Genomic DNA, 12,593 nt, shown 5'->3' with positions numbered 1-12,593 from the left:
ATCCTTATTTTGTCTCATGGACAGGAGACAGGAGGAGTTGGTGAAAACTTTGTCTGGCAAAGTTGCAGTTATTGCAAGTTCGTAATTGCAGAGGCATAGAAATTAGAAGTTTCTTTGGTTTGTTACTTTTGTTTTTTTTAATATGTAACTTTTGCTTGTAGTGACTTAAATTGTGTAAAAGTGTAGGACCAAATTATGATGAAAGTGAAAGTAAATGGTTGTAATCCAAGTGATCGAAGATTATATGGAGGAGCAAAACAAAATTTAGAACAGAAAAACACCAGCTACTTAAAAGGCAAGCGCTCCAATTATAGTCAGATTTTTAATAAGTGGCATGTTTTTCTTCTTTTTCTTGGCTGCACAGCTGCAAAAGTTAGTATGAACCTCTGAATCAAAATATTTTTTCATTAAATTTTAAAACAATAGGAAAGGATTTCGCTTATAACAGCTGTATTAAAATAGATAACTGGTAAGGATCATAACTCATAGATGATTTACAGTATCAGAATTATGACTTTTCGGCTTATCCATTTTGAAGGAATTCGTTAAAATGGAAAGTTCAATTAATTGAAACTTAAATGATTTACATTCAGTATCTGATTATGAAGGACCGAATGGCAATCCTTAACTATCAGACATCTGCATTTTATAACTAACAATACACATTACTGATGAATACAAATGAAAGTGAACATTACGCACTTTCAACATTATTTTGATTATATTAAATTTATAGAAATAGCTTGTGTTTATGGCAAAGAAGATTACATAAATTTAAATTAAATTTGATGTACACTGGTCAAAAGTAGAAATTCATCAATTTATGATACATTGTTCAGCAATAACAACAAATACGAGGGTTGTCCCAGAAATAGGATAAGTAAGCTCGTAACTCAAAAAGTTGTGAATGGAATTGAATGAAACTTACAGTATAAACTTTGACATCATTTATTTACTTCTCAAGGTAGTTGCCGTTCCGATCGATGCATTTTCTTTATCGTGACAGGAGGGCAAATACCCCCTCCCTAAAAATATTGACGTCAAGACATTTCAGGAAATTCTCCACTTCTGAAATCTGGGTGGGGTTCCTGACCTCCCATAGTGGGCAGGAAGGTACATACTGTGTCTTATATCCCCCTATATCTGTTTCGCAACATGCTTCCTGTCTTTGTCTTGTAATGAGATTATTTGGTTTTGTCCAGGCCCTGCCCGAATACCCTAGCTGGGAGGGAAACAGTCAAATGTATAGTTATTTGGGAGATGATATTTTTTCCTTGTAAATCATCTCTCTGTGTGCACTATATTGTTTTGTTTACATATTATATATAATTTGTAAATATTTGAGTGTATTCCTCTTAATTTGGACCTGTGCTTGTGAATGAATGAGACTTTTAGGTGATCTCAGACTAAGTACTTTGTGCTCTTGGAATCTACATCTGTTTCCTATTTGAACCAATTCCCCTTTGTCTGACCTTTTCTTGGGTGCTTTAATTGTAATTCTAGAACTTTTTACTATCCCAATTTCTTCCTTTTAACTGGCGCTGATATGACCTTAATGTGTTGCAGCGCCGTAAAACCCTTAAAAACAAACAAACACTTCTGAAATCAATTCATCGTCGTCAAACTTTTTTTCCACCCAAGTGTCTCTTAAGGGGCCCAAACAGATGGAAACCTGATGGGCAAGATCTGGGCTATGAGGAGGATGTGGTAAAACTTCCCACGCATTCCTTTGGAACCAGTGCTTTGTCATGTTTGCAGTATGGGGAGTGGCATTGTCATGTTGAAAAATGACTCCTCTGCTGAGCCGACCGGGTCTCTTTCGTCACACGGCCTCTTTAAGTTTGTTCAAAGTTTCACAGTATTTGGCAGCGTCTATAGTCTGACCTGGTTGCAGAAAATCAATCAAGAGAGCTCCTTTGGCATCAGAACACAGTGGCCATCAACTTTCTCGCTGAATGTTGCACTTTGAACTTTTTGGCTGGTGGCGAAGAAGGACGTTTCCAGATCATCGAATCCTTTTTTTATTCTGGCGTGTTGTGGTGAACCCAGGTTTCATCACCAGTGATCATATGGTCATGAAAACACACAGACTGGTCAGCAGGCCCAAGGTCTCCACCAGGTCCAACCGTAGACATCGTTATGTTATAGCCTGACACTGAAATCCAAAAAGACTGGCAGTTTGACGTCATTATTTGGTTTTTGCACCGCCTAGCGAGTTGTCGTTAGTAGAATTCATGGAAACAAGTTATTTCATTGGTTGAACAATTGAATACAACTCACGTTTTGTTTTCTTTTGTGGCAAAAGACTGGCATTTTGACGTCATGTTTTGGTCAGTGTCAGGCCATAACTTGACGAAGGCCACGGTCCAACTCGCATTTTTTGCTTATCATGGACTGGTTGAAGGAGGTTCTGTGACACTTCTGCACGCTGTGCCTGATTGTCTTCTGTCAGCTGTTTCGGAGCGAGCAGAAACTTTCCTAAAGTCCAATTGCTTGATTATTCTATCGACAGTAGATTTTAACATTTCAAGTCCAAGGCAATTTCGCGAACTTTCAGTCTCCTGTCTTCACGAATCAGGGTCTCAACACGTTGGACATTTTGTTGTGAATGGGCAGAAGGAGGTCGCCCTGCGCGTTGCTTATCATGCACATTTGATCGACTTTGTTGAAACTCATTGAACCAGAAAACTACTTGTTTGAAGCTCATCACAGATTCTCCATACACGCTTACCAATTCTGGATGGATTTCAGAAGGACAATTGCCTTTTGCAGCAAAAAACCTTATTACAGCTCAAACTTATTCTTTGGACCACTCAGTTATGGGAGTAGGCATCTTTGTTTTTATGAATATCAGAATCTTGTTCATCAATAGTGCTGAAATGTTCAGCACTGATGCACGACAAAATTATCTTTAGTCTCCCGTTTACAGATTTCGAATATCATCATTGGTTCAGGAGATATGGCTCTACTTACCTTATTTCTGAGACAGCCCTCGTACAACAACAACAAAGACATACTGGACACATCAATCATCACATTCTAATGATGAGGATGAGGAAACGGAGAAATGAAACGACTATGGAAAGATTTTGTGGCATCACTCTATCCAATGTAATGTAATTTTCCTCCAGTTTGCAAAAGTTAGAGCATGCCTTTTCCCAGTCTTCCCTTGTTGTATCATTTATTGCCTCATCGGTGAGAGTAAATTTGGTGTTCCACCTCTCATCTTTCCCTTTACTTGGGTCCAAATGAGCTCGATAGGATTGCACTCACAGTGATAAGGGCAAAGTCGCGCAACTTAGTGTGAAACTCATTGATTAGACAGTCTGCTTTGAAAACTGTTTCTGATTTGTTTCTTTTCACTAGGAGTATAGTTGGGCCTTTGATAAATAGTCAGAATATGTTGAACTGTCAGATGGGAGCCATCATAGTGGCCGAAGCTGGAGCATTGAAGTGATCATGGGCCACCGAATTTTAGCGTTGTCCAATGGAATACGGCTGGGTGCTTCAAGGAAAGGCAGCAAATGGTTCTTTAGCCAGTCTTCAAAGGCCTGCATTGACCCCAGAATGATAGTCTCTACCTTCCAGATGATATAGAAAAGAAAAAAAATGGTATGGTATTCTACTATTACCCAGTATCTTCACCACAATGTTCCTCTGTCCAGAACTCATGAGTCTTTTTCTACCCGAATTATCAGACGTCCATTCCTTAGTCAGATGTATGTTTACGTTCACCCTGTTCCATACATCTTTGAATGATATCCATGTCAATGTTGTCTTGGATCCTTTTCCTATCACGTCGTTCCACACTGGTGATCTCTCCATCGAATTTCGATAATAATCTTCTCGGGGTTGATTGTGAAATTCCAATTCCATAGCCGTCCTCTTTAATATATCGATAGATACAAGTGAAATACTTTTCGCAGCTTTACGAGAGTGTCGTATCATATCATATAGTTTAAAAGCGTATGCGTTTTAAAAGCCTTTAAAGGCTATGTGAAACGTTCGTTCATAGATACAATTTTTAAAAGTCATATAAACAGCATTCATTGTTAATATGAAAATATTAAGTATATTGTAATCAGTATTTCAAAAGATTTAAAACTAGAAATTTCATATCAGTAATTGCGAGAGGATGTAGATAGCAATAAAGCATACATTCAAAATTTAAGGCAAACTACATAAGTTGTAAATTTATAGGAGTTAAAGCAATTTGTTTTTATTCGGAAACAAGTATGACGTGAACTCATAATCACTAGCCGGACCTAGATACGTGTCAGCACGAGATTAAAAAAAAAACCCAATGAATTCATCTTATACTTTGTGGTGTGTAACTTGTTTACATTTTTTACAGTGTAAAATCTGGAATTTTTGACAGCGGTTTTAAAGCAGTTTTTTATAGGTCTTAAAGAAGAAAACTTTTTTGATATTGCATCAACACAGTCCAAAATCTATATTCAGTAAAGACAAATTGATTCAAAGGTTGACACAAATTTTTACAACTTTTGATAGAGGGATAGCTGAGAAAAAACAGAAAAATATGTGTCATTAATAAAAAATCTGACTATAGTTGTATTTAGTCATTTTATGGTTCTGAAATTAGTCTCGCTGGGTCTGGAATTTTTTTTTTACAGGCTTGGCTTGGAACCCTGTTATAATGATCAATTTCAAATAAATACTTTTTATTACTTTTTTTTAAATTACATAAAATGATTGACTTTTAGTCTTGCATTCATTCCATGCTAAACAATAGATATTTTCTATTCAATTATAAGTCAAATTAGATCCAGATAAGTTTATCTTCATTGATTTGCTAAGTTGAAGAATTTACGTTTTTTTTGTGTGCAAATATAAGTAATTCAATTCGAACTTTTATATAAAATGAAAGTTTATTTAAAGAAACACACGCACATACTTACACTTGTGCACATGCACAAACAAACATACACAAACTCTCACACCTACCTACACATATACATATTCATACATAGAATAATCTACCTCTTTTCTGCAACGCTCACTCATTGACTCATACCTCTTTGTGTATCAATCGCATTTTGTAAAATAGGTACAAAAGATTTTTATATAACCAGCATAAGGCAAAAATGTATTGCATCTTTTCTATAGGTTGCTGACATTTTATTGTATATCTGCCTTTCTACAGTACTGACTGTGTGTGAAGTCTCCCTCCACAATGCAGGCCTCTACTCTACCTCCCTCATACAACTCTCCTCCATTTTTGCTCTCTACACCATTCATCGACTTCAGATTGCTGAAAAAATGGTCAGACAAGCAGCGATATTTTCTTCATCCATTCACTTAGCTAAATCAGTGGCAGGAGCATCATCTCTCGTGTTAGATAAGGCAAGAGGGGAGATTACAACACTTGAATTGTGTTCTCTTGTCTTTATGATGTATGCTTTTGTGTCAGTGTTCATGTACAGTTCATCCAATGAGAAAACTGCAAAAGAGGTTGGTTGGAATAATATCAGAATTTTGTTTGTTTTATTTTTGTTCTTTTACTGTTTTTCTTAAACTGGCATTATTTTTCCCATTTTGTTTTTAAGATATCATTTGCCAAAGGCATCCTATTGATAAATGAATGCTTTTGATGTTTTAAAAGTCTTTCTATCAATACAACATGCAGAACGTTACTAATCTCACTGATACTTCGGTTTTGAAAAGAAAACCCAGTGTGACTTGAAGAGTAGGATTTGTTATTATATTATTTACATAATAAAAGAATAGTTTGTCTCCAGACTCTACCTCGTACCCCAATTCCGAATTGGGTTACAAATGAAGAATCACGCTGTGACTGTCAGTTCACGTTCGACTGTCAAGAAGGCTGGACGCGTCTTGTTTTGTCTATTTAATGCAAACCATTGTGTTAATTTTTCCTTATCCTTATTGGATTTTTAATCTGTTATTAGACCTGTGACATACCAATTCCCATTGGAGCATATTATTAACACTGTGAAAGTGGTGCTTAATGATTTAAACATTTGAGGGAAAATGTTTAAATTACTTCTAATAAACAATGGAGCCAGATAAAGTTGAAGATTTGAATAGGGAACTTTCTACCACCGCGGGGGAGAAAACTAAAACAGTTCCCATAACATCTCCCGAGGGAGTGTTATTCATACAAAAGTATAGTATTAACACTGTGAAAGTGGTGCTTAATGATTTAAACTTTTAAGTCGATAAAGTTGAAGAGTTGAATAAGGAACTTTCTACCCTCGTGGGGGAGAAACTAAAACAGTTCCCATAACATCTCCCGAGGGAGTGTTAACTCATACAAACGTATATTATTAACACTGTGAAAGTGGTACTTAATGATTTAAACTTTTGAGGAAAACTTTTTTCATTACTTTGTATAAAAAATGGAACCAGATAAAATTGAAGATTTGAATAGGGAACTTTCTACCCCCGCGGGGGAGAAAACTAAAACAGTTCCCATAACATCTCCCGAGGGAGTGTTAATTCATACAAAAGTATATTATTAACACTGTGAAAGTGGTGCTTAATGATTTAAACTTTTGAGAAAATGGTTTAAATTACTTCGAATAAACAATGGAACCAGATAAAGTGTAAGAGTTGAATAAGGAACTTTCTACCCTCGCGGGGGAGAAAACTAAAACAGTTCCCATAACATCTCCCGAGGGAGTGTTAACTCATACAAAAAACCCAATTTCTTCTCCCGCGGGAGAGAAAAAGAGGGGTAAAAATGGAGAATGTAAAAAAAAACAAAAAACAGTAGAACATATCATAAAAGGAAATTAGAATCTAAAACAAAAACAATTGGAAATGAGGCAGTTAATCAGGGGCCATCACATTTAGTGAGCAAGGAAACCCACTCTAATACCCACGCCCATAGCAATCCCCACGCCTCAAATTCGGAATTGGGACAGTTAATTGTAGAAGGTTTCAAGTCACTAACGCATCTATTAATGACTAATCACGACTCCAGCGAGCCGTCGTTAAAGAAACGAAAGCCGAATGAGAGCGAAAAGGGGGTAGAAGGCACGCACACAATGACCGCAACCAGTGACCTCGACAAGCTAGAGATGCTCGAAAATGATATGACATACGAAGATGAGAAAGAAAAAGAGGTGGAAGAAAGTGAGGACGAAGATGAAATCGATAATGAGATAAAAGAACTGGAACAGTTTTTTAATGTACCGGAATCGTTTGGTGAAGACATTCACGAATCGGTGTCAAAGATAGTCAATAATGGAGTGTGCGCTAATGTCAACAGGGAAAAAAATCAAGAAAGTGTTGGATAAACACCTTTGCCCCAAAAACACCCCCAATCTCAGAGTCCCTCGAATTCACCCTCAAGTATGGCGTATACTGCCTACTTATGCAAAATCTAAGGACACGACCATCAATAACATTCAATTATTAATGAGCAAAAGTTTAACCATAACAGCTAAACTGCTGAGCGACTTAGTTAAAAGGAGCCAGGAAAAGGATAATAAGAGGGTAATAGAGGTCAAAACAATGACTCCATTAGTCACGGATTTGTTAAGACTGGGATCAGCTGTATATAGTAATTGCAGCCAAATTCGAAAAGAAGTACTTAAGCCTTTTCTGAATGAAGAATGTAGAGAATTGTGCAAACCGAAAGAAAGCACATCAACGGAGTTCCTTTTCGGAGATAATTTAGACCTAACCATTAAGACAATTAATGATACCCATAAGCTTTCGAAAGCCGTGACAAAATCTGGCACGTTTCACTGTGATGGAAAATCAAAAAATGGTCAAGGGAGGATGCCTTACCCCTCACCATCCAGAACCCACAAAAGCAGAGGGGGAAGAGGATGGCGACCGATAACAAGAGGAGGACGGGGAGGAAGATAACACTTCTCACAGAACCAAATTTAACTTCAGGACAACAATGACAAATGAAGGGAAAAGAAGACAATAGCGCAAGTTTAGAATTTAAAAATACTATAGACAATTTCACAGGGGGAAAAACAAGATTATATATACAGAAATGGCAGAAAATCACTAAAGACCAGTGGGTGTTAAACCAAATTACCCAGAACTTTGTTTTACCCCTGTGCAAACTTTTATCCCAAAAAGCATAACATTTTCGGAACAGGAAAGAATACTAATTGAAAGAGAAGTTAGAGAATTGAAAGAGAAAAATATTATCCAAGCAGTCAGGGATGACGAAGATAACCAGAATCAATTTTATTCTAATATATTCGCTAGAACTAAAAGTAATGGGAACCTTAGAATTATTCTCAACCTTAAGCATTTCAATAAATACGTGAAATATACACATTTTAAAATGAGCAGTCTTCAAGAGGCGATATATTCATTTCAGGAACAATGCTTTGCTTGTTCCTGTGACTTAAAAGATGCTTATTTCAGTATTGCACTACATGAGAAAGCTAGAAAATTTTTCAGATTTATGTTTTCAGGGGAAAAGTTCGAGTTTACTTCATTCGTAATGGTTTTCACTGATGCTCCGCGGATTTTTACAAAAGTCATAAAACCAGTACTTGCTCGCCTGAGAGACGAAAACATTATCATAATTATGCATATATAGACGATTCCCTCATATTGGGGAGAACATATTTGGATTGTTTACGAGCTTGTAACAGAATTTGTAAACTATTTGATGAACTAGACTTCACAATAAATACCAACAAATCTTGCCTTATACCAACCCAAGAGATTACATATTTAGGGTTTGTCTTAAATTCAAAGACAATGACCATTAGACCAACAGAGGAAAAGATTAAGAAAATGAAAAATCTTTGGGATCATTACATTCGTGAAGAATTTATTACCATCAGAAAATTAGCGGAAATCATAGGCATACTAGTTGCAGTTTGCCCTGGTAACGAATATGGAAATATGTTTTATAAAAGATTGGAGATTTATAAAAACAAATCGTTAGCAAAAAATAAGAGTAATTTCGATAAGATGATCGTTATAACAGAGGCTATAAAAGAAGATTTCAAATGGTGGCTTTCTATGGTGGGCAGTTTACCTATTAAGATAGGACCACAACCCGAAGGATTAATATTAACATCAGATGCTAGTTATACTGGATGGGGTGGAGAATTTGCATGAGTTAGAACTGGAGGTTTATGGTCAGAAGAAGAAAGAAGATGGCATATCAATTGTCTTGAATTGAAAGCGGCTCTTCTCACTTTGAAAACATTTTCTTCTGATTATAAAGGCCACTCTAAGATTACGTTATTTTGCGACAATACGACAGCTGTATCATGTATTAACAAAAAAGGCAGCATGAAAGAAGAATGCAATAATATAACCAGAGAACTATGGTTATGGTGTAGAGAGAAATATGACAGTCACAGCGGTACACATACCAGGAAAAGAGAATACTGAAGCGGACAAAGCTAATAGAGAAAAAGGGCTTGAAACAGAGTGGTCTCTAGAGAAATCTGTCTTTGACGACATTAACACAGAATATGGGCCCTTCCAAGTTGACGTATTTGCCAGTAGAATAAATCATAAAGTAGAACAGTATGTCTCAGAGAAAAAAGATGCAGACGCATGGAGAATAAATGCTTTTTCATTTTCTTGGTCTCATTTATATGCTTATATTTTCCCTCCTTTTAATCTAATTATCAGAATCCTACAAAGAATAGAAACCGAAAAAGTGGATTGTGTCATGATTGTTCCGGTTTGGAAATCACAACCATGGTTTCCAAAACTCAAAAACTTATTGACAGATGTTCCACCCCTATTAAGAAAGAAAGCCAACCTTCTTCATCTTCCAGTAACAAAACAGAAGGTTCACCCTATATTACACAACAGCAGAATGATAGCCTGCCGCTTGTCCGGGAAATTCTCGAAAGTGCAAACACTTCAGAAGAAATTAGTGAAATCATTATCAATTCATGGCGACGAAATACCAGAAAACGATATACTACATACATCAGGAAATGGCTGGTATTTTGTAATAAAATCAGTAAAAATCTTTTCCGCCATTGGCATTAACACTACTTAAATTCTTAAAGCAATCTCTATAGATACCATGAGGAGAGGGACAAAAAGACAATGGAGTTAGCGGGCATTGATATCAGTATTTTAAGCCCCATTCCACCCGGGCAGCATCTACTAGCAAAGCGGCCATAAAAGGAGTTCCACTTGGTATAATACTAAAAGCGGGAGGATGGAGGTCAGAGACCACATTTACAAAATGTTATCATAAGCCAGTGGAGAGAACGAAAAAGGATTTCAATAGGGCAGTACTGGATGAACAACAAATGAGTAGTGCTACGTGGATTTCGTAATTTACGTCATAACAGACAAACGCTTTAAAGCTTCATTTGTAACCCATTTCGGAATTGGGGTACGAGGTAGAGTTCGAAAATTAAACGAACTCACCTGTGATGTTTAATTGAAACTCTGACGAGTCCAATTCTGAATGGGAAACAAATGCCCACCCATTGGTAAATATCATTTAAACTCATTAGACTATAATATAATAGTGTTATAGATTATACTTGTATGTATGTGTCCCATCCCGTTCCATTTGTTCCGTATGTCTGTTCTGACGCATTAAAGCCTGACAGTCACGGCGTGATTCTGCATTTGTTCCCCATTCGGAATTGGACTCGTCAGAGTTTCAATTAAACATCACAGGTGAGTTCGTTTAATTTTCGAATTATAACAAAATTTATTTGATCGATGCCAAACGTCCTTTCTGGATAATGGCAAGTAATTATTACTCTTCATCTCACACTATAGAACCCAGACTGACCTCCTGGTGTCTATTTCGTGTCTTGGAATATTTTTTTTAAAGAAAAGAAAGAAAGTGTGATTGACATTGCTCCCACTGACTACAAAAAAGAAAGAAAAAGAGTCAGTTAACTGCCATTTGAACCTCGGATATAATTTACAATACAACTAAAAATAATACGCCATTTAGGGGAAGGTAGGAGTTAATTTATTTAGTAGATTGCCAATTTTATAATTTGATAATCGTTAATGTTTGTATCACCATATTTCAGGTGTTCCAGCAACTGTGTCTTTTACTGTGTGGACTGGCTGCTAGTGCACACCATCTCCTTTTGCCTGTATCCGTGGTTCTATTCCAGGGATCTCACTCATACACATATGTACTTGGTGCGTTAGAAAACAAAAAAATGAACATGTTTTCATTTGATAAAAGGTTAAGAATGTTGTTATGAGTTATTATTAGGTTCTATGCATTTCATAGCATGAATTCTTTGGGATCCAGATATCTTCAAAAGAAATGGGACTTACTTCAATCGGAGGTTGAGTTAAAGTATTCTTTTTAGCCCCTATGTCCACCCATTTATTATTGGACTGCTAGGTTTGTTCGACCTGGGATAAAGTGCTTTGGTATAGATTAGAACATTGATTAACCATAGCAACTTTAGAGGAAAAAAATAGGAAGTGAATAATGTCTTATAGCAATTTTAACATTATTTATTCAAATATTCTTGTGTTAATAGTTTATTTTCTACTCTTTGAGCATCAAAGGGAAGGTTTAGACCTGCCTCTTTGATTTACAGATTTCTCTCTTAATTGACTTAAAGTGGCTCTGACATTTCAATTTTGTGACCTTCTTTCACAAACCAGTATTGTTTCGGAATAAACCAGATTCTGAAATGTGAATTTATCAGAATTCAAGAAACATTTGTTTTATAAAAACTTCGAGCAGTGATGCCAAAACTCCGGTTCCACCGGAAAAAATTCTGGTCTGGAGACAAAAATCCCAGGTTACGGGCAACTTCCATCCATGGATGACACTTTTCCTGTTTTTCCTTATACATGAGATGCCAAAACTCTGAATTAACTTGGACTAGAACAAAAAAAATAATTCTGGTCTAGATCAACAACTATTTCGACCACCTCATCTACCACTATCCCCACAAAAACAACAACTACTACTACTACTACTACTACTACTACTACTACTACTACTACTACTACTACTACTGCTACTACCACTACTACTACTACTACTACTACTACTACTACTACTACTACTACTACTACTACTACTACTACTACTACTACTACTACTAGTACTACTACTACTACTACCATTACTACTACTACCACCACCACCACCTGAAATATTGTTGGACACCCTGGGTATTGGGTCACATTTACTCACCACTATATCTGTTTCCAATTATTCTATCTATACTTTAATCTGTTTTTTTCTTTGAAATTCGGATTTGCTGGGGGTAAAATGCAATTTTTTTTTTTGTTATTTCGGATTCACAGAGAGGATTGGAAATTGATATTGATAATTTCCCCACAACACTTTATTGATTTATGCCAGTGCATTATTGTATTCCGAATTTGCCGAATTTACTTGTATTCTCCAATTATCTCCTTTAGGTCTTTGGTGTGTGGTTGGAGCGGCCTTGACCTTATTATACAGTCAGACTGTAGTGGTCTCAGGAGTCAAGATTGGCATCCTCAAAGTCTCTTTGGCCTTAATTGTTTTGGGAACGACTGTCCTAGTCTTACACCCCAGACTAGCTCTCTCATTGTGAGTAGATTGTTGCGTTAGAATTAGATGTTCATACTTTGGGCTATATACTGAATATACAACCTTCATTGGCCAT

At 36.4% G+C, this 12,593-nt stretch overlaps 1 protein-coding gene across 2 annotated transcripts in view; it reads left to right on the top strand.

Moving 5' to 3' along the window:
* The window catches only part of LOC144967703 (uncharacterized), a 62,315-nt gene that overhangs the window by 35,191 nt on the left and 14,531 nt on the right, over nucleotides 1-12,593 (top strand). For both annotated transcript variants that reach the window (XM_078905246.1, XM_078905245.1), the window contains exons 12-14: nucleotides 5,165-5,472; nucleotides 10,998-11,112; nucleotides 12,364-12,517. In XM_078905246.1, the coding sequence (XP_078761372.1) occupies nucleotides 5,165-5,472; nucleotides 10,998-11,112; nucleotides 12,364-12,517 (577 nt within the window). The remainder of the gene's footprint in view (nucleotides 1-5,164; nucleotides 5,473-10,997; nucleotides 11,113-12,363; nucleotides 12,518-12,593) is intronic.

This window comes from Berghia stephanieae, chromosome 3 (genome assembly GCF_034508935.2).
Source record: "Berghia stephanieae isolate SIO BIC M18660-M18661 chromosome 3, UCSD_Bste_1.3, whole genome shotgun sequence".
Classification (NCBI taxonomy): Eukaryota; Metazoa; Mollusca; class Gastropoda; order Nudibranchia; family Aeolidiidae; genus Berghia; species Berghia stephanieae.
This window is presented reverse-complemented; position numbering and strand designations above follow the sequence as displayed.